The 19,975-nt window shown below is 40.0% G+C and overlaps 1 protein-coding gene across 6 annotated transcripts; it reads right to left on the bottom strand.

Annotated features, from left to right (window-relative positions):
• Nucleotides 1-4,792: 4,792 nt before the first annotated feature.
• Nucleotides 4,793-18,576, bottom strand: PYM1 (PYM homolog 1, exon junction complex associated factor). 6 transcript variants are annotated; one of them, XR_001121221.3, is made up of 5 exons: nt 17,882-17,966; nt 17,425-17,563; nt 8,652-8,745; nt 7,472-8,215; nt 4,793-5,172 (listed from the first exon to the last, which is right to left on the bottom strand). XR_001121221.3 is itself a non-coding variant. In XM_012551457.3 (4 exons), exons 2-4 carry the CDS (start codon nt 17,465-17,467, stop codon nt 7,735-7,737), a joined length of 618 nt encoding a protein of 205 aa, XP_012406911.1. In that variant the 5' UTR covers nt 17,468-17,563; nt 18,401-18,576; the 3' UTR covers nt 7,262-7,734. The 6 variants fall into 6 exon arrangements, 5 of the variants coding, with proteins under 5 accessions (XP_012406911.1, XP_023361054.1, XP_012406909.1 ...); XM_012551457.3 differs by lacking the exons at nt 4,793-5,172; nt 17,882-17,966 and adding an exon at nt 18,401-18,576 and having other exon boundaries at nt 7,262-8,215; XM_023505286.2 differs by lacking the exons at nt 4,793-5,172; nt 17,882-17,966 and adding an exon at nt 18,024-18,102 and having other exon boundaries at nt 7,262-8,215.
• Nucleotides 18,577-19,975: the final 1,399 nt, after the last annotated feature.

Here is a 19,975-nt window from a genome sequence, read left to right as displayed (position 1 = left end):
GACTCTCTCCTTCCTCATGCCTACCCCTAGGCTTCTCCAACTTTCTTCAAGGCTCACTTTATCCAATAAGTCTTTCCCATCCTCCTTGATCTTAGCGCCTTCAATGAGTTTCTCTTCAACTTAGCCTGTACATAGTTTGTTTGAACATAACTGTTTATACACTGTCTCTTCCAATAAGAAAGAACATGAGCTCCTAGAAAGCAAAGACTTAAGTTTTTTTGTTGTTTGTTTGCCTTTCTTTGCATCCTTAGTGTTTAGAGCTTAACAAATGCTTATTAACTAAGTTGCAGAAGAAGTCAATTTGCATTGGGGGGGGGGGGTTCTTTATTGCAAATTCCCTATAGCAATTAAATCACTAATATGATTCTTCTCTCCCCAACTCATTCTCCCCAAATCCTTGTGGACCCAATGGAAATATGTGAGATGGAGTCAACACGGGCTAATAATGACTCAAAGAGTTTCGAATAAAGGATCAATGTCAACTTTGTAGAGTGTCTGTAGTAGAGTGTCCCAGGATTTCACCTTTGGTTCTTTTTAATTGAACACTTTTATTAAGGATTTGAATGAAGATATAGATGACATTAATTATCAAATATGCTCACAACAAGAAGTTGAGAAAGCTAGTTAACATACTGTGTGACAGAATCAGGAAGCAACACATTTATTAAGCATTTACTATGTGCCAGGCTCTGTGCTAAGTGCTGTGGATACAAATACAAGTAAAAAGAAAGATATTCCATGGCCACAAGAAGCTTACAGTAGGAGAACAGACATAAAAGGGTAGAGCACGGGTAGAAAAGAAAGAAGATAGGGGGATGAATGGTGACATCTGGTCATCATCAATAGCATAGGTGGCTGCCAAAAAAATCATTTTATAGAGCTAAAAAAAATAACAAAATTCATCTGGAGGATTAAAAAGTCAAAAATATCAAGGGAATTAATGAAAAAATATACCAAAGACAGTGATCTGGCAGTACCAGACTTTAAAACTATTATAAAGCAACAGTTATCAAAACCATTTGGTACTGGCTAAGAAATAGAGTGGTGGATCAATAAAATAGGTTAGATACACATGATACAATAATCAATGCAATCTAGTATTTGATAAATCCCAAAACTCCAAATCTGGGATAAGAGTTCACTATTTCACAAAAATTGCTGGGAAAACTCAGCATAGACTTACATCTCATACCTCATACTAAAATAAGGTCAAAATGAGTACATGATTTGGGTGTAAACAGTGATGCCATAAGCAAATTAGGAGAGCAAGGGATAATTTACTTCTCAGATCTTTGGAGAAAGGAGAAATTTATGGCCAAAGAAGAACTAGAGAAGCAAAATGGATAATTTTGATTACATTTTGAACAAACAAAACCAACTCAACATTAACAGGGAAATACAAAGCTGAGAAAAAAGTTTTTTACAACAGTGATTCTGATAAAGGCCTCATTTCTAAAATAAAGAACTGTATCAAATTTATAAGAATACAAGTCATTCCCCAATTGATAAATGGTCAAAGAATATGAACAGACAATTTTCAGATGATGAAATTAAAGCCATCTATAATCATATGAAAAAATGCTCTAAATCATTATTAATCAGAGAAATGCAAATTAAGGCAACTCTGAAATAATACCACTTCATACCTCTCAGATGGCTAAGATGACAGGAAAAGATAATAAATGTTGAAGGGGATGTGGAAAAATTGGGATGCTAAAACATTGTTGGTGGAGTTGTGAAATGATCCAACCATTCTGGAGAGCAATTTGAAACTATGCCCAAAGGACTATCACACACTTTGACCCAGCAGTATCATTACTTCATCTGTATCCCAAGGAAATCATAAAGGAGGGAAAAGGACCCACATGTATAAAAAAATGTTTGTAGTAGCTCTTTTTGTGGTGGCAAAGAATTGGAAAATGAATAGATGCTCATCAACTGGGGAATGGATGAATAAGTTATGGTATATGAAAGTAATGAAATATTGTTGTTATATAAAAAATGATGAACAAGCTGATTTTAGAAAGGCCTGGAAAGATTTACATGAACTGATGCTGAGCAAAACAAACAGAACCAGGAATACATTGTACACAGTAACAGCCAGATTGTGCAATGATCAACTATGAAAGACTTGGTTCTTCTCAGTGGTCCAGTGATCCAAGGCAATCCCTATAAACTTTGGATAGAAAACACCATCTACATCCAGAAAGAAAACTATGGAGATTGAATATAAATCAATACAGGCTATATTCACTTCTTTTTTCTGTTGTTTTTTTTCCTCCTCTCATGGCTTTTCCCTTTTGTTCTGATTTTTCTCTCCCAATATAATTCATAAAGAAATGTATATTTTAAAAGTTAGTATACATGTATAACCAGAAAAAATAAAACAATTAAAAAAAATTTTTTAAAGAAAGAAAACATCTGATCTCTGTCCCCAACAAAGCACTCTTCTGATTCAACATTCTTGAGATCAGGTCTTTCCTATATGGAGATAGTGTTCTGAATTTAACTGAGTAATTCCTCTGACCTTGTTGGAATATCCTATCCATGATATTATTAAGCTTCTTTCTCTTAAATGTTGAATGATCTCATTCAATTCCAATCCAAAACTGCTAGACCACATTTCCCATCCCAGCTAGCTTTTTTGTCATCCACAAATTGGACAAACACATATCCTATAGCTTTGTTTAGGATCTTAGGTTAGAGATTGGGAGCTCAAAGGGCCCTTCAAAGTCATCTCTTCCAATCCCCTCATTTCATAGTGAGGATAGTAGGGCCCAAGAAAAGCGATTTGCTTGAGGTTTCATAGTAAAAGCTAAGATTTAAATTCAGGTCCTTAAATCCAAATCTGGCTCTCCTTCCTCTATACAATGCTGCATCTAGATCACCAATAAAACTGTTGAAGATCATATGGCTAATCACTAGGATAAAATCCTGGTAACCTCCCTCCAACAGCTCTTTCTTGTGTCCTGTTATTCAACTAGTTACAATTCCACCTGTAACAGGTACTATAATCTAGACTGAATCTTCTCATTTTGCTCAAATTGAAGTATATATACTTTGCCTGAATTTCCATAATCTAATTCTTAGTCCAGTTATTTTGCCAAGAAAATTAACTGGGGCAGCTAGATGACACAGTGGATAGAATGCTGGCCCTGAAGTCAAGAGGACCTAAGTTCAAATCCAACCACAGACACTTAATACTTCCTAGCTGTGTGACCCTGGGCAAGTCACTTAACCTCAACTGCCTCAGCAAAAAAAAAAAAAGGAAATTAGCTTAGTTTTAGGAAGGCCTGTTCTTACTGAAGCCACATTAGCTTTTAATTATCACTATTTCCCCCTTTAAATGAGTAGAAGCTATTTCTTTAAAAAATCTCAAAGAATTTGGCAATTGGCTAAGAAATAGAGTATTAAGACAGTGGAATAGATTAGGTACACAATACACAGTAGAAAATGAACATAACAATCTATAGTTTGATAAATCTGAAGATCTAAGCTTTTGGGGTAAAAACTTATGGGGTAAAAGAAGTCTGGCAGAAAATAGGAATAGACTAACTTCTTATATAACATACCAAGATAAGGTCAAAACGGATAAATGATTTGGACATAACAGGTGATATCATAAGCAAATTAGGAAAGCACAGAAAAATTTACTTGTCATATCTATGGATAAGGGAAGAGTTTATAACCAAATAAGAGATAGAGAGGGTTACAGGAAATGAAATAGCTAATTTTGATTACATGAAATCAAAAAGCTTTTGCACAAAATAAAATTAATGCAACTAATATTAGAAAGAAAACAGGAAACTGGGAGGCCTCATTTTTTTCGAATATATTAGGAATTAAATAAAATTTATAAAAATAAGAGTCATTCTCCAATTGATAAATAGTTGAAGAATATGAATAGACAATTTTTAGAAGAAATCAAAGCTACCTATGGTCACATGAAAAAAATGTTCTAAATCACTACTGACTAGAAAAATGCAAGTTAAATTCATTCTGAGGTACCATTTCAAACCCAAAAAAGTAGGTAACATGATGGAAAAGGAAAATGACAATGCTGGGGGGATGTGGGAAAATAGATATACTAATGCACTTTTGGTAGAGCAGTGAACTGGTCCAACAGTTCTGGAAAAGAATTTGGAACTAAAAGGACTAAAAAAAAGGACTACCTTCTGATCCAGCAATACCACTACCAGGTCTGTATCCCAAAAAGATCAGAGAAAAAGGATCTCTTTCTTTCTGTATATATGTGTTTACACACACATACACACACACACACACACACACACACACACACACACAAAATATTTAAAGCAACTCTTTTCTGTGGTGACTAAGAATTAGAAATTAAGGGTATGTCTATCAATTAGGGAATGGGTGAACAAGTCATTGTATATGATTGTGATGGAATACTACTGTGCTGTAAGAAATGATAAGCAGGAGTTTTAGAAAAACCTGCGAAGACTTATATGAAATGACACAAAGTGAAGTGAGTAGAACCAAGAGAACATTGCACACATTAACAACAATACCATAATGAAGATCAATTGTAAAGAATTTAGCTTCTCTAATCAATACAATCATCTGATATAATTCCAAAGGACTCATGATGAAAAATGCTTTCCACCTCCAGAAAGAGAAGTGATGAACTCTGAATGCAGATCAAAGCATACTTTTTTTCCACTTACTTTTTCTTGCTCTTTTTTTTTTTTTTTTTTTTTTTTGTGCAACATGGCTAACATGGAAATGTCTTGCATAACTTCACATGTATACTTGATATATTGCTTGCCTTCTCAATGGGTGGAGGAAGGGCTAGAGGGAGAGAATTTAGAACTCAAAATCTTTAAAAATGAATGTTAAGATAGAATTTTGCTAGGAACAGAAGTCAAGTTTGATGGATTACAGTTTGTAGAATCCACCCTCTTCTTTTTTTGAAAGTCACGATATTTTCCCTTCTTCAGTACTGTAGCACCTCTCCTGGTCTTCCTAATATGTCAGTGATCAATAGTGGCTTAGTGGCTCAGCAATCACATCTTCCCCTTCTTTCAGTATCGTTGGATAGAGTTCATCTAGGCCTGGAGGGCAGATAGATGCTGTCTCATTTATCTTGAGTCTCCATTCCCTGCTAATCAATTTTGTCCTGTCTTTTCCAATCCTAAAATCATTTTCCTTGGAAGAGAAATAAGAAGCAGAGTAAGAGTTGAGTACCTCAGCCTTTTCATAACCTATTACCACTATCCAATCCCCTCTGTATAGCAGTCCTTTGACCATTATTTTGCCTCTAATAAAAAAACAAAGCCCTTTTCAGTTTTGAGTATTCATCATCAAACTAGGCTTATTCATGTCTCTAATTCATAAAACTCTTCTTACAGAACAATGCTACTCTTAATTCTTTCCATCTTTTCTCTTTTAAATTTTTTTTCCTATTGAGATGTTTTTACATTGACTAGATTTCCCCCCATATCCCTCTTTTGCCCTTGAATCATTCCTTATAAGAATTTTTAATGGAAAAAAAAAAACACAGCTAAATCATCCACAATCAACAGATCTAATAACACATACAACATTCCAAAGTAGCTGTCCCCCTGCCTATCCCCAAAGTCGGCAAAGGAGATAAAAGTACATTTTCTCAGCATTTTAAAGCTATTTGTCACAAGCCTTTCTATGCTTCTCTGGATCCCTTATGGTTCTTTTCTCATGATATGATAATATATATTTCCATACAATTTATTTAACCATCCCTCATTACATAGCTTTCAGTGTCTACACCCTGCCACAAAAATACTCTCATTATTTTGGCATGGGAACTTTCTATCTATGACCCACCTTGGGATCTATGTGAAGCAGTGGGATCCATAAGTCAAAAATATGGACATTATTTAAAATCATTCTTCATAGCATAATTCTTAATTGCTTTCCAGAATAGTTAATTCATAGCTCCGTCTACCTAGTGTTTCAGTGTTTTCATTCCATTGATTATTTCTATCTTTTGTCATCTTTACTAATTTGGTACATGTGATATAAAACCTCAGAAATATTTGGATTTGCATTCTTATTAGTGATTTGGAACAATCTCTAATATAACTGTTTATAATGAAATTCTTTTTTGGAGGAACTGTTTAATGTCCCTCAACCACTTTTATGTTGAAATGCTCTATATTTCAAAAAAAAATCTCAATGAGCTGAGTTCCCTCCATAGCTTAGCTCCATTTAGGCAGTTCCCATTTTCTTTCTAATACGAATTATTACAATTTGTCTTCAGTATTTTATTCTCAAAAGTTTCCCTTCATTTAGGGGCCAATTTCTCCCACAAAAATATTAAAGACAACTGGATCTTATCCATCCCTTATCTGATCTGTTTGTCTAGGTCTCCCCTGCTCAGTATCCTCCTATGGATTCCTAATTACCTCCAGGATAGAATACAAACCTCCTCTGTTAGGCAATTAAAGTCCTTCACAATCTGGCTCCAGCCTCCCTTTCACATATTCTTCAGCCCAGCCAAATTGGTCTTCTTGCTGCTCTTCACATAATATTCTATCTCTCATTTCTGGGCACTTTGCATGGCCTTGTTAACCCTTTTTGCTTGAACTCAGGTCAAGATCCAGTGATGTATAGACTTTCCTGATCCCCCCTGGGCCTTTCCTCCAAAAATTACCTTGTACTCATTTTGTAAAATAACATATACTTAGGTAACAGAAGTGATTGGAAAATTCCTTGGTCTAATGAACTGAAGCACTGTCCATGAAGCCAGAATGAAAATCTTAGTTCCATAAGGACATAAATGTGCCCTGGCCCTGTGCTAAAGAGTTGACAATTTGAAAGGATGAAGCAATCCCTTACTAGTTGTCATGACCAGGGGTTGTGTCAAAGACAATTGGAAATCAAACCAGGAAAAATCACCCACTCAGTATGAGGATGAGGAGAAATGTCTTCTGGTATCTTTCCATTAAACAATAGGGAGAGACACTTATGAAGGGAATTCATGATTCAGATAGTTAGGACTAGATGACTTCTATAATCTCTTCTAAATCTAAAATTACACCAATATTATAAAACTAAGTGATTCTTATATGCTCAGTCTTCACAAACCAATGGTGATGGAAAATTGCTATCTGCCAAGAAGACAAGTAGAGGGGAGATATGGGCTTAATCAAGCTTGTGTGTAGGAAACAAGGCATCCCTAACAACCTTCTTGTTATCGCAAAAGAAAGGAGTCACAGTCAGACATCTCTACTTGGGATTTATTATCTTATTCTTAAAAAAAAAAAAAAAAAAAAAAAAGGAAAAAAGGAATGGGGTAGAATGGAAGTTACCCCAAAACACTAAACAGAAACCAAAGAAATCCAAGAGTTTGTAGTCCCCATCCCCACCCTAAGAGTTCAGCCCTTCCTGAGAACCTGACCCATCCTACCCACGCCCCCCAGATAAAAAAAAAAAAAGAAAAACCCCAAGCCAGGAAGAGTGGTACCTGGGACAGTCACTGAGATTCCAGACACAGGGAAAGGGAAGGGTAGAGTCCGAAAAGTAAGGGCTCAAGGTGAGGATTAATGGAGAGGCGAGGCTCTGGAAGGAAAGGCTGGGCCAGAGACAGCGGGGCAAGAATAAGAGGGCAGAGAGCAGGACACGTCCCTCCTGGCTGCTGCCATTGCTGCCACCACCACGGTCCCCAGGCCCCTCAGAGGGAACATCATGGTTTGTCCTACAGTCCACATTCCCAGTCCATGAGGAGCCTCATAAGCCTAACTCCAAGTCCTCCAACTCTTCTTCTAAGGTCCCCCTCCTCGCCAGTTTTTCTAATTGTTCTCTGCTGGGATGACTGATCTCCCCACTCTGGATCCGCTGCTGCAGCTCCACTATCTGACGAAGTTTTTTCTTCAAATTCTTTATCTTCTTGGCTTTCTCAGTGGCGGAAAGTGTGTCAGGTTTGTCAGGGTTTGTTGCAGGGGTGGCACGGGGAGCAGGGGGCACACTTGGCAGCTGCGCTGGTTCCTTCAATGACACTTTATCCAGAGTCCGGCTCAAGGTCTCTACTGCCCCCTTCCCTTGCTGCTGCCGCCTCTTCTCCTTGCGTTTCAGGTTGCGTTTGGCAGTCTTAGAAAGGCCTGGCTCACCACTGTCTAGACGGGGTGGGGTTGGGACCCCAGCCTCAAGGCTCAGCCCAGGAGGTAGTTCTGGTTTACTCTTGAAGAACTTTACATACTTGTTTTCATACCTGAGAGGAACAAAGGCTGTCAACATGTCTTCAGTTTCCCTACATCCCAAGTCTGACATTCTCTCCACACTATCTGACTACTTCTCATCTCTGCCCCTAGGGAAACAAGCTTCCCCCCACTGCCCTATTCTCAGTGTACTGTAAGTTACACACTTGCAGAGGGGTTAGTAAGGTCTTGGGACACGAGCTATAAAACTACCTAGCACACTGGTGATAGTAATAACCAAGCATTATGGGAATTCTTACTCTGACAGGTAAGATCAGTAAGAAGCTTCTGCTCCCTCATCTACTCCTACTCTCATACCCTATACCCTATCTAAGGTTACATCCTTTGGTAACTTAAAGAGAAAAATGCCTCAGCACATACACACTACCCTGACTCTCCTGGGATAAATTACCACCCTGTCTCCCTCCCCACTTCCAGCCAACCACATACACAGGAACTTCCTCCTGAGGCACGTAACCTTCTTTCACTTTCCGTTGCTTCCTCCAGGTCCCGTCCGGTCGCTGGGTTGAAGCAATATATTTCCCTGGAATAGAATATATCAAGTTATGAAGACAATCTCCAGATAATAGCGACCAAAAGAGAATTAAATCTTTGAATTTATTTAACTGTATTCCATTTTCTTTTAGGTACCATTTATTAACGCTATTTAATTGATCTATTTTTCTATTTTTTTTAACCAGTACCAAACATATGCTAGTCATCTAACAATTACACTGGGGAAGGGACTCTTCATTTGATAAGAAGTTCTTGGAATACTAGAAAGTTGAAGAGGAAGACAGGTTCAGGCCATTCATGCTATCTTGCACCATGTGTCATAATAATGATCAAATAGATAGCAATTTAAATGTAAAATGTCACATCATCTTAAAAATAGAAGTGATCAGAAAAAACAAAAGACAATTGTTATAGAAAAATTAAAGGCTTTTGAATAAACAAAATGTAGCTAGAAAAAATATATAGAGTGGAGAAAAAATTCTTAGCATCAAATATCTCTAATAAAAATCAAATATTCAAGATATATGGGGAATTAATACTAATTTGTATGATTAAGGCATTCCTCAATAGCTCAAAGGGAGTCAGAAAATAGGCAAATTGATCAAGAAAATAGTTCAGAATTTTTTTTTAAATTACTAAATTCTTCACATAGTAATACTAAATTATTTATGACCTAGTGATTCCACTACTGAGCATATGTCTAATAAAGTCAATGACATTAACAAAGAAATGTCCTATCTATACCAAAATAGTCATAGGCATATTTTTTGTAATTCCAACAACCTAGAAACAAAATGGAGAACAAATGAACAAGTTGTGATAAATGAATGTAAAATATTACTGTACAATAAAAATAAATAAGTATGAGGAATATGGAGAATCATGAAAAAAATTTGTATCAATTTAAGCAGAGCAGGGAAAGAAGAATCTATAGAATATACATACACAATCACTAAAATAATATAAATGAAAACAATCCTATAAGCCATCAGAAATCTGAGTTAATGCAATCAATGAATGGTGGTGTTTCCAGATAACTGTAAGCAGGAAATGTCTTTTACCTTTCCCTGTATCCTCAGGCTTTAGCACAACGTATAGTATTTAGAGGCACTTAAGAGAAGAAACTAAACTAAAACATAGTTTGTTCTTCTCTCCATGGAGAGGAAGTAAAACTATGGATACAGACTGCTTTGTTAGCTAAATCAGCTGATTCATCTGTCTAATCATTTCTTTGTTACAATGATGGGAAACAAGTTTATTGGATGATAACTATTATCAAAATTATTTTTTAAAACAATATCAATAAAACTTTTTTTAAGATAAAAGAATAAAATTCTATCAATTTCCCTCACTTAAATGCAAATTTTAGCATGTCACTTCTCACATCACATTCTTCTGCAAGTATTTATGTGGCAAACACTATGAGCAAAGTAAAACATACTGTCCTTTTTCTTTAAAAGCCTGTTTTACTTGAAGAGACAAGACATACATTGAATCACTCCAAAAAAAAGTCCTCTTTAATTGAGCACTATTGTGTCTTATATACGTGTTATATAAGGCAAATGAATGACATAAGTATATATAATGTATTGTCAAGAAGTTCATGGTATTCAATTAAATAGGAAACATAAGGTATACACACAAATAACTTTTTAAGAGATGTATAAAAATGCTGTGAGAGTTCAAAAGAAGGAGAAAATCATTCCCTAACTGATCAACCAAGAAGATCTTTAGGGAAAAAGCATCACATAAGCAGGATCTGATAACAGGATGAATTTTAAAAACTAGAGATGGATGATCCAGTCAAAAGGAATAACATGAGCAAGCATGGTACATGTCCTTGAACTATGTTTCTTGGCTGAAATATAGCTACATGGTTAAGGCATGTACAAGAAAGGTCCTGGGTCCAGCTCATGGAGAGAAGGTCCATGGAGGACCTTCAACTGGCTAAAGCTGTGGAAATCACTAGTTTTGAAAAGATGAATACTGTAACAAAAGATTGTTAATGATAATTAACATTATATAGGACCTAATGGCTTGCAAAGCACTTTATAATTTCATTTAAACCATATAACCCTATGAGATAAGTGCTATTGTCACCCCATTTCATAGTGAGTAAACTTAGGCAATTTACAGCTAGTCGGGGTCTGGAGCAAGATTTGGGCTCAAGTCTTCTTGACTCCAGCCTTAACACTTTATCTCCTTAACACTTCACTCTAACACCTAAAGTGATACACAGCAGTGGCTTCTAATCCTTGACTGTGTATTCTATCAGCAGAAATGTTTGAGCATGTACTCCCAATGTTTGCTTACTTACAAATGATATAATATTCCTATGTTAATTATAAAAATTATAAGATTTACACAAAAAATAGGACAAAATAAAGCTAAAATAATAGTTGCTCCTAGTCACTAAGGAGTTTATTGAATCGGGAAGTGACATGTTGAGCTATCATTTTGGAACTGTGCACAAATTCTGAGATTATTTTAATAGGGCAGACATAATGACAAAAAGTCCCCTAAACTAGGATGGTGGTTTAGTGATTGTAGAAAAAAGAGAAGAAATACCAGAGGAATAGTGGGAATGTAAACGGTAAAATATGGCAACGACCGGCTTGATGAAAATCAAGGCATTATAGATTATATCTAAGTTTTGTACCTGGGTAGCTAGAAATATAGTGGTATCCTTCATAAAAAGAGGAAAACTGGGAAGAGGGATGGGTTTTGGGGGGAAAGATCATGTAATGTGATCTAAGATCTATTGGAACCCATCCATACCTGCTCATCCCTTGCAACTCACTCTGTCCCACCCAAATGAAAAGGGGGTAAGTGGAACTCTTCCCAATCAATCACTGCCCTCTCCTAGGGGAATCTTCCATAATTCTAGGTCACTTGGGGGAAGGGGAAAAGTAGCCTAGGAAAGACAGGCTGAATTTTTCGAAAGGCAACAGCTCAGATGTTACTATTAAGTAACAAAGTCCAGATTAGGTCTGGTCCTGAAAGACCAATTCCTGGAAGTAAGGGTAGTGAAGAATATGTTGGAAAGCTTGCATAACCCAAAAAGGATGTGCATGTGTGTTGAGAAAGAAATAGAGAATTGAGGGCCAAAGATACATATGACTGTTGAAGAGAAACCTCATGACAAGTGACTGCTAGAAGGGTAGGATGGACCCAACTTCCCATCCCTGAACTGCCTAATCACATACTCCCTTTCTTAGAATCAGAGCACAGTAATCATCACTTTAATGATTCTAAGTATACAGGAATTATTATGATTAGACTTAGATTAGAAGGAATAAAGACTATCAGTGAGACTAATTAGAAAGTTATCCCAATAGTGCAGCTGAGAACAAATGAAAACTTGGGCATAAGGGCAGCAATGGAAATGGAAAAAAGGGGGTGAATGTGATGGATTCTTGGAGAGGCAGAATGCAGATGATTTTGACACTGGGTAGATATAGCGGGGGAAAGTGAGAGAAAGGGAGGAGTCAATGATAGGAAGAACAGTAGAAAAATAGAACACAGGTCCTTCAAGTATTTGAAGGGTCATCACATGGGTTTAAATTTATTCTGCTTGATTTCCAAAAGGACAGACTAGGAAAAATGGATGAAAACTTTTAAAGAGGTGAGAAGAGGATGTCTCAATTAAGGGGAAAAAAAAAGATTTAACAATTAGAACTGTACAAAAGTGAAAAAAGCTGCCTCAATAGACAAGAGGATTGATGTGGTAACCAGAGAAAAGAAATGTCAAGAAATGGGGCACTATGGGTATAGAATGTTACCAGTCATATACAGTTGCTATATTGTCAGTTTTTAACTGCTCTCTTTGTTACAAAAGAGCAAGCTTGGCATAGGATAGGGTAAAGATGCATAGGAAAATGTGCTATAAAAAACATCAATAAAATTTTAATGAAATACATACAAAGGGAGGAGGATCTGCCTTGGGGATATCTTCAAGTAGGGGCTGGCAGGATTATTTGTAGGGAATGTATGGAAGACACTCATAATTCAATATGGACTGGACCTCTGAGTTCTTCCCTCTCAGAGATTCTGAGAACTACTAGGAAGATGATTACTTCAAATATGGATATGTCAAGTCTGAGTCATCCATAGACATTTCAGTAAAAATGTTCATTAATAGATCTGGAGCTTGGGAGTAAGCTCAGGACTACAAAAGTAGATTTGCTTAGAGGTGGTATCCAAAATGATAAGGACAAATGACGTTATCCAAGAACTGGGTATAGTAAGAAAAGATATTGGAGCTTTGGACAGTATTAGTTTAAAGTCAACCTCACAGCATTCATTGAGTACCTATTGTGTGCCTGGCTCTATGCTGGGCACAGAGGCTACACGAAGACCAAGACAGCTCCTACCCTCCAATTTAGGCTGAGATTTTGGGATTAAAAGATCCTAGAAGTAAAGCTGCAACAGACCTCAGAGGCTGTCTATTTGAACTCCCTCATTTTAGAGATGAGCAAAAATAAAGGCAAAGGTTAGATGACTTGACATTGGGCAAAGAGATTAAACAGGCAGGATTTGAATCCAAGTCCTTGTACTTACTTATTTCCAGTGTCTCAGATAGTTTCCCATTCACCCGGTGGGATGGGATGGGTAGAGAGGCTTGTGTGGGGAACAACATGTATGTAGATTAGTAAATTCAAAATAAAGTCATTCAGGGGAAGCATCAACAACTTTGGGAACCAAGAACTTGAGCCTTGTGGAGTTAAGAGGGAGAACCACCAGTAAAGTAAACAGAAGGAATTGACCAGAAAGAGGATTATATAATTTGAGAATAGGAAGGGGCTTTCATGGTTATCTAGTCAAACACATATCTAGTCCTATTTGCAAAAGGAATCCACACAATATATGCAACAAGTGATAGTCCAAACCCTAAGAACTTGGAGGGTACAATGTTATGGAAACAAAAAAGAGGAGAAAGCATTAATAAAGGATGTTTCTAGGTAAACAGATGGGAGACTATAGGTGCTGAATGTCTTATACAATGTCAGCTGATGAAGTTGCTTGTCAGCAAATCTTAATGTGTTGCTTTTATTATGAAGGTTCACAATGGGAGACAGCATATCAGAAAATGTGACCAAAAAAAATAATGTATCAGTCATAAAAAAGACCCAAATACTTTCTGATGCTGAAGAGATCAAGGAAGATGAAGACTGAGAAAAGGGTGTTGTATTTAGTAATAACTGATGACTTTTAGAGAGCAATTTCAGCAGTTATTGGGTGAGCAAGACAAACTATATAAGGAGTTAATACCCAGATGGTGAGAGTGGAACTATCAAATACAGATTTCAAAAATTTTTTAAATTTCAAGGAGAGCTTACTAGATGGTACCTTCAAGGAAATAAAGGCCAAATAAGGGTTTGTTTTTAAGGATTGGATGACATTTATAGGTAAGTGACTAGAGGTCAGGCAAAGATGCATGAGATACAAGAGAGGGAGAGGGAGGAAGGATGCTTGTTAGAGCAATGTTTTCAAACAGACATGAGAAATATATGGAATCAAAAATCAACCTTGGTAAGGTTGAACCAGGAGGAAAGGAGAGAACAGGGGAAGACCCTATCGAGTTTTTAAGTGTGGTAACGGACAGCTAAGGGCCTAGGTCTTTTCTGGGTAGCATCAACCCAAGTCATATGCCAGGAATTCGAAGGTGGAGATACCTCTATGCCAGCTTAAGAGAGGAAACATTTTGGAAAAGCTGTTGTGGAGAATGAAATAGGGAAACAATAAGAGAATAAAAGGATTACTGTGCTGCAAGAAAAGAAGCACATTTGGAACATCTTAAAGACATAGTATGGATGCTTCATATAAGCACACAACATACAATTCAATTGCATGTAGCAGATGTTTTAAGCATGTTATAACCAAGGAATTATGCTAGACTCTGAGGATACAAAGATTTATATGCAACTGTTCCTTAAGAAGTTTCCATTCTATTGTGTTAGAAGTAGGAAGGATATAATATATACAAAGATACTTTAAATAATATAAATAAGGGGGATCCTATAGCCCCACCCCTACCTATAATAAAAGGTGAGTTGTGATGTGGGAAGAGATCCAATCAAGTGTTTTAAAATGAAAACAGAAGTAACACTAGCTGGGAGAAGGGGGGGTAGTAGAGAGAAGAGGCTCGATCCAAAGCTTCTTTAAAGGTAATATCTGAGCTGAATCTTGAAGAGAGGATTCAGAGAAGAAATGAAGAAGCAGTGCTTTTTAAGAATGGTGGAGGGTTTGTGTAAATCATGGAGATAAACTGGTCATAATTCAGCTTCACGGGGCATAAAAGGGAATAAGGTAAAATAAGGCTGAAAATATAGATTGGAGAAGATTGTAGAGGACATGGAATGGCAAGCAAACAGAAGAGGAATCTGTATTTAATCTCAAAGGCAATAGGGAGGTCACAAGATTTTTTGAGTAAAAAAGAGATAAAGTCAAATTTGTGATTTAAGAAACTTATTTTGACAACAGCCAGGAAGGATGGGCTAGTGAAAGGAGAAATTAGAAGAATGTAAGGAAACCATTCAGATTATTACAAAGAACTTCAGGAGGGAAAAAGTGATGAAGAAATGAATCAGGGTAATGGCAATACAAGGGATGAAAATGGGACAGAGGAGAGATGAAGAACCTACAGAAATGGGCAACTGCCTGGACCTTGGGAATGGAAGAGAGGCAAAAACATCAAGGAAATTCAGAGGTCTTAAAGTGGGGTTGTCAAGGATCCAGGGAAGTGGCATCTTCAGAAATCAGAAAGTCTGGGAGAAGGACAAATTTGATGGGAGATGTTGAGTTCAGTTTTAAAGGAACCTAGGACATTCTTAGGGAATAGGTAGAGATGAATCAGCCAAGAATAGAGAAAAGGACAAAAGAGAGAGTAAGAGGACCCCAACAGAACAGTATCAATGAAGCTAAGCGATATAACAGCATCTAGAAGGAGAGGTAAATTACAAAGTGGTGAATATAGCAGAAAGGTCAAGGAGGAAAATGGAAAAAATACCACTGAATTTAATGATGAAAAAAAAACAAAACACTGGACAGTTTTAATGGAATGATGGGGTTGGAACATAGACTGAAAGAAGCTGAGGAGTGAATGGGAAGCGATAAGTGGAAGCATCCAGGAGGGACTACTCATTCTTATACTTTAGCTAAAAGAGGGAACAGAGAAATAGGAAATAGTGTGAGGGATTGACAGAACAAAAGGCACATTCTTTAAACAACAAGAAAACCTGGGGATATTTTGTATCAAGATATAGTCATATAAGGAGAGAGCAAGAGAAAATAATAGGGAAGTTCCCAAAGGAGACAGAAAGGAATGGTATCAGGGGGTTAGCCATGCTGAGACTACAGCAAAGGAGAAAAAGATAGGTGAAATTCTAAGAGGATGACAGCTTTCACAGTCTCAGTATAGGAGGAATGGAGGCTATACACCGACAAAGATGATAGACATCTGGGGTTGAAGGCTTTACAAGAAAGTTTGGAATAGTTACTGCAGGGAGTCAAAGATGACAACAACGGAAGTTCAGTTAAGGTTAGAGAACTTTATAATGTATCCAATGTGATTCATGACTTATACAATGTTGGCTCTACATGGAAACAACATATACACGACAAGTACTCTACACATAGTTTCTATATATTTGTTTTGATAACTAGACTAGAACTGTTTCCCTGGAGTCCTTGGGCAGAATGGGTGAGCGGTACACTTTCCCTCTCTGCCTTTTCCCAGGACCTCATCTGAGCACCAGGCTGTTGCTGCCTGCCCCCCGCAGGCCTTCGCGCAATTCTTTTCCACAACGCAGTGAGCGGGAAAGCCGAGGAGGGCTGACGTTAGTCGTTTGGTTACCAGGCCCAGTCCCGGGACACTTGTGTTCTGCTCTTAGCATAGCGCCAGGCACACAGTGCGAACTTAGTTAAGTGCTTATTGACTTGACCGGTCCCTTCCCTGCCCAGGCTGACAGTTTCCCCGGGAAGGTAGAGGAGATGCTGAAACTGGCGATTGGGTCTCCGAAGAAAAAGCTCAGAGTCGGTAAAGGGAGTCAGGAGGGGAAGAGTTCTTCCCGATCCTTCGCCCCTAAGGGGGGAAGGGGGGAATTGAAGCTTGAGGGGGCGGGGGGCAGGAATTGGAAGGGACAAGAACAGAGCTCCGCGGGCTGGCGGGGTCAAAGTGGATACTCCCAGGGGTCGGCGGAGGCTCGGGGACTAACCCTGGCCAGCGGAGACCCTAGCCTAGAGTTTGGGTGACCGGAAGCAGTGGGACCCCAGCGCCACAGGACCGGAAGGGGGCGCAGGTGCAGCCCCGAAGGAGCGAATGAATGGGGTAGGCGGTCCGGGGGGGCGGGAACAGGGGAGGGGCCCCGGGATGGGCGGGGCGCAGGTCCCTTCCAAGTCCGCCCTCCACCTCTACCCCCACCCCCAGAAGCCCGGGGAGAGGAGACACTGCACCGCCCGCACTCACCGCCGGTCTCGTCAGTTACATAGGGAGTCGCCATCTTGGAAACGAGAACCACTTCCGGCGTGAGGGACACCCCCCCCAAGACCCGCCCCCTTCTCCACCGGAAGTGGAGTCGGGGCTTGTCGCGAGCTGCCATTTTCGTCTTAAAGAGACAGAGCGTCCTTGGATTTCATGCCCGGGGCTACGAGAGGGCCGAGGAAACGAAGCGGGGGGGAGGGGGAGGTTACAAAGAAGGGACCGTACCTTTCAGCTCGTCTTCGGGAACGGGCTGGCAGCTGGACGACATCCCTGGTCGGACGGCCCCGCAAAAGCCGAAGGAAGGGAGACGCTGCAGGCCCGAGCAGTCGGCGTGCGCGCTCCACAGAGACAGAGCTCGATCAGTCTGTAGAATGAATGAAACAAGAGGCCTGAGGCCGTTTCTCCGGGGAGGAGAAGGCCGGGGTGCCGAGATCCTCGCGGCTGGCCTTTAGCTCCGGGGCCCCGCGCAAGGCCCCTGCCACGAGCTCCCCCGGCTCGGCCGAGGCCGAAGATCTTGGTTCAAATCCTGACTCTGCTCCTCCTTCCCCTGGTGACCTTGGATTAATCTCACCGGAGGGGCGGGCTCCTTGACCTCTACTCTCCCTTCCGGCGTAGGCCTCTCCTCCCCGCCCCCAACCCTCCCCTTCCCGCCTCAGTTTCTTTCTCTGCCAAACCTTCCCACCTTTCGGTCCACGGCCCTACCCCGAGGGTGCTAGAAGAAAGAGACTGAGGGAAGGAGGGAGGGGCGTGATCGGAGGGGCTGGGCTTGACCCTACAGCCTTTCCTGCACTCCCCATTTCTGCCCTTCTCCCCTCCCCTTTTACCAACTGCAAATCTTCCCGCCCTCAACCGCGTTGTTCCCTCGGCTCCTTTCCGTCTGAACTTGCTCCCCCGGAGGCTGGGAGGCGCCGGGCTACTGGCTTCTCTCTCCCGGGCTCCGTTTTTCCCTGTCCTTCGCTCATCCCGCCCCACCCCAGCCCACCCCTCATTGTCTGCAGATTGCTGACATGTATGTACCGCTTTGCCACGGAAATTGTTTCTGCTTTATCCTGCTTTGGCTAAGGCTAATGCCCAAGAATCCTCCCTGCCGGGGGAGGACGAAAGGCGTTCGGGCTGGGACTCAATCGCTCGGAAGCCCTTTTTTCCCCCAAACCGAATAGGCTTTCCGTGACTTAGAAACCCCACTATGAAAGGCCCCAACCTAACAAATCAGCCGCTTCCTCTTCCCATCGATCTTCGGCTGCCCGCTAAAACAACCGTGGAGCAAGAGATCCACTCGAATAGTGTTTTGCATTTAATTTTCAACTATTAAAACGTATGCACTCCTTCCCCCAATCCTCTCCCTCCTAAACTTTCCTCTCTCCTCCTCTCCTTCCACACACACACACCCGCTTCCGTAATTGCCTTTGTGCTTGAGACGGGGGGGGGGGGGGGGAACTAGAAAAACTAGTAGGGCTCAGGAGCTCTTTGGCAACTACGCCTGGCATGGTCTCCCCAGGCTGGGGTTACCCTTTCAGTTCAGTGTTTGTAAAAGGGAAACTCAGGAGACCTACGACAGTTCCCCTCCGGGCCTGTCCTAGCTCGAGTCTACGGCCCCTCCTCTTGTACTTCTTTCCACCCCCAAACATCCTGCCCTAACTGCGGGGCTGGCAGGAAGTGAAACTCGCGAGTTTAACAGCCGGTTGGGGGACTTGCAGACCCTAGCCTGAACTGGGGTGTGGCTCGTGTCCCCACCGAAGGAGGGAGGGAGGGAGAAGTGGGGGTGGGTGTAGAAATGAGGCTGTTGTTTTTTCCTCCCTTTGTTCGCTGTGGTTTCTTTTTCTCGCTCCATTTTGTGATGTGGCCGATAAGAGAAAATGTGCACCTGGGACTTGGTGCAAAGAGTCCATCGATTATACCCATTTCCCACACAGTTATTGAGGCTGGATAGGATGGGAGATAAAGACTGGAGAAGGGTTTACACAAAGATAATTTTCTGAGGGTCTCAGAATGAGTTAAATTCCCACGGAAGGAATGGGAGCCATTCACCCTACTTTCCCCACACGAGATCACCTGTAGTTTCCCAAAGTGGAGACTGAGGCTCTGCTCCTAGGAAGGGAGTGTCAGAATGGGATATGGGTAAAGTGAGATCAGGAATGACACTTCTACACTGTTTGAAGCTTTCAAAACACTGCCTCTCCCACAGCTCTATAAAGTAAGTGATATACATAATTCTTTTGCCATTTTACAGGTAGGAACTCGAGTCTCCTAGGGGAAGGGAAGAAAAGGGAATGTGATTTTATATAGATCCTGCTATGTGTCAAGTGCTTTCACAATTCTATGAAGTAGGTACTGTTAATATCTCTATATTTCAGTTGAAATTGAGGCAAATGACTTGTCTAGGGTCACATTGCTAATAGCTAACATTTGTAAATGTTACTTTGAGCTTACTCAAAAGTAACTATGAGCCAGGCATTATGCTAAGCCCCGTTACAGATATCTCATTTGATCCTCATAAAAACCTTGGAAACTAGTTGCTATTATCATCCCCATTTTACAGATGAAGAAACTGAGGCAAATAAAAGTTAATTCATTTGCCCAAGTTCATAGAGATAAGTATATGAGTCTTTCTGACTAGGCCCCATACTCTCCCTGCTCTATCTAGCTGACTCATAAAGTTTAAATATATTGCACATAGCTAGAATTCAAAAGCTGAGCCTTCTGATTCAAAATTCTCTGCTTTTCCCACAATACAACTCCAGCATCTGAATGAATATTCTTTGCTGGGAAAGGAGAA

Source organism: Sarcophilus harrisii, chromosome 5 (assembly GCF_902635505.1).
Source record: "Sarcophilus harrisii chromosome 5, mSarHar1.11, whole genome shotgun sequence".
Lineage (NCBI taxonomy): Eukaryota > Metazoa > Chordata > Mammalia > Dasyuromorphia > Dasyuridae > Sarcophilus > Sarcophilus harrisii.
The sequence above is the reverse complement of the archived record's forward strand: the minus strand, read 5'-3'. Positions and strand labels throughout refer to the sequence as shown.

Coding starts and splice junctions, on each gene's coding strand:
- PYM1 (XM_012551457.3), bottom strand. CDS start 17,467: ATGTCGTCCAGCTGCCAGCCCGTTCCCGAAGACGAGCTGAAAG. Junction 8,746..17,424: donor TCCCGAAGACGAGCTGAAAG/GTACGGTCCCTT, acceptor ATTCTATTCCAG/GGAAATATATTGCTTCAACC. Junction 8,216..8,651: donor CCTCAGGAGGAAGTTCCTGT/GTATGTGGTTGG, acceptor TGTTCCTCTCAG/GTATGAAAACAAGTATGTAA.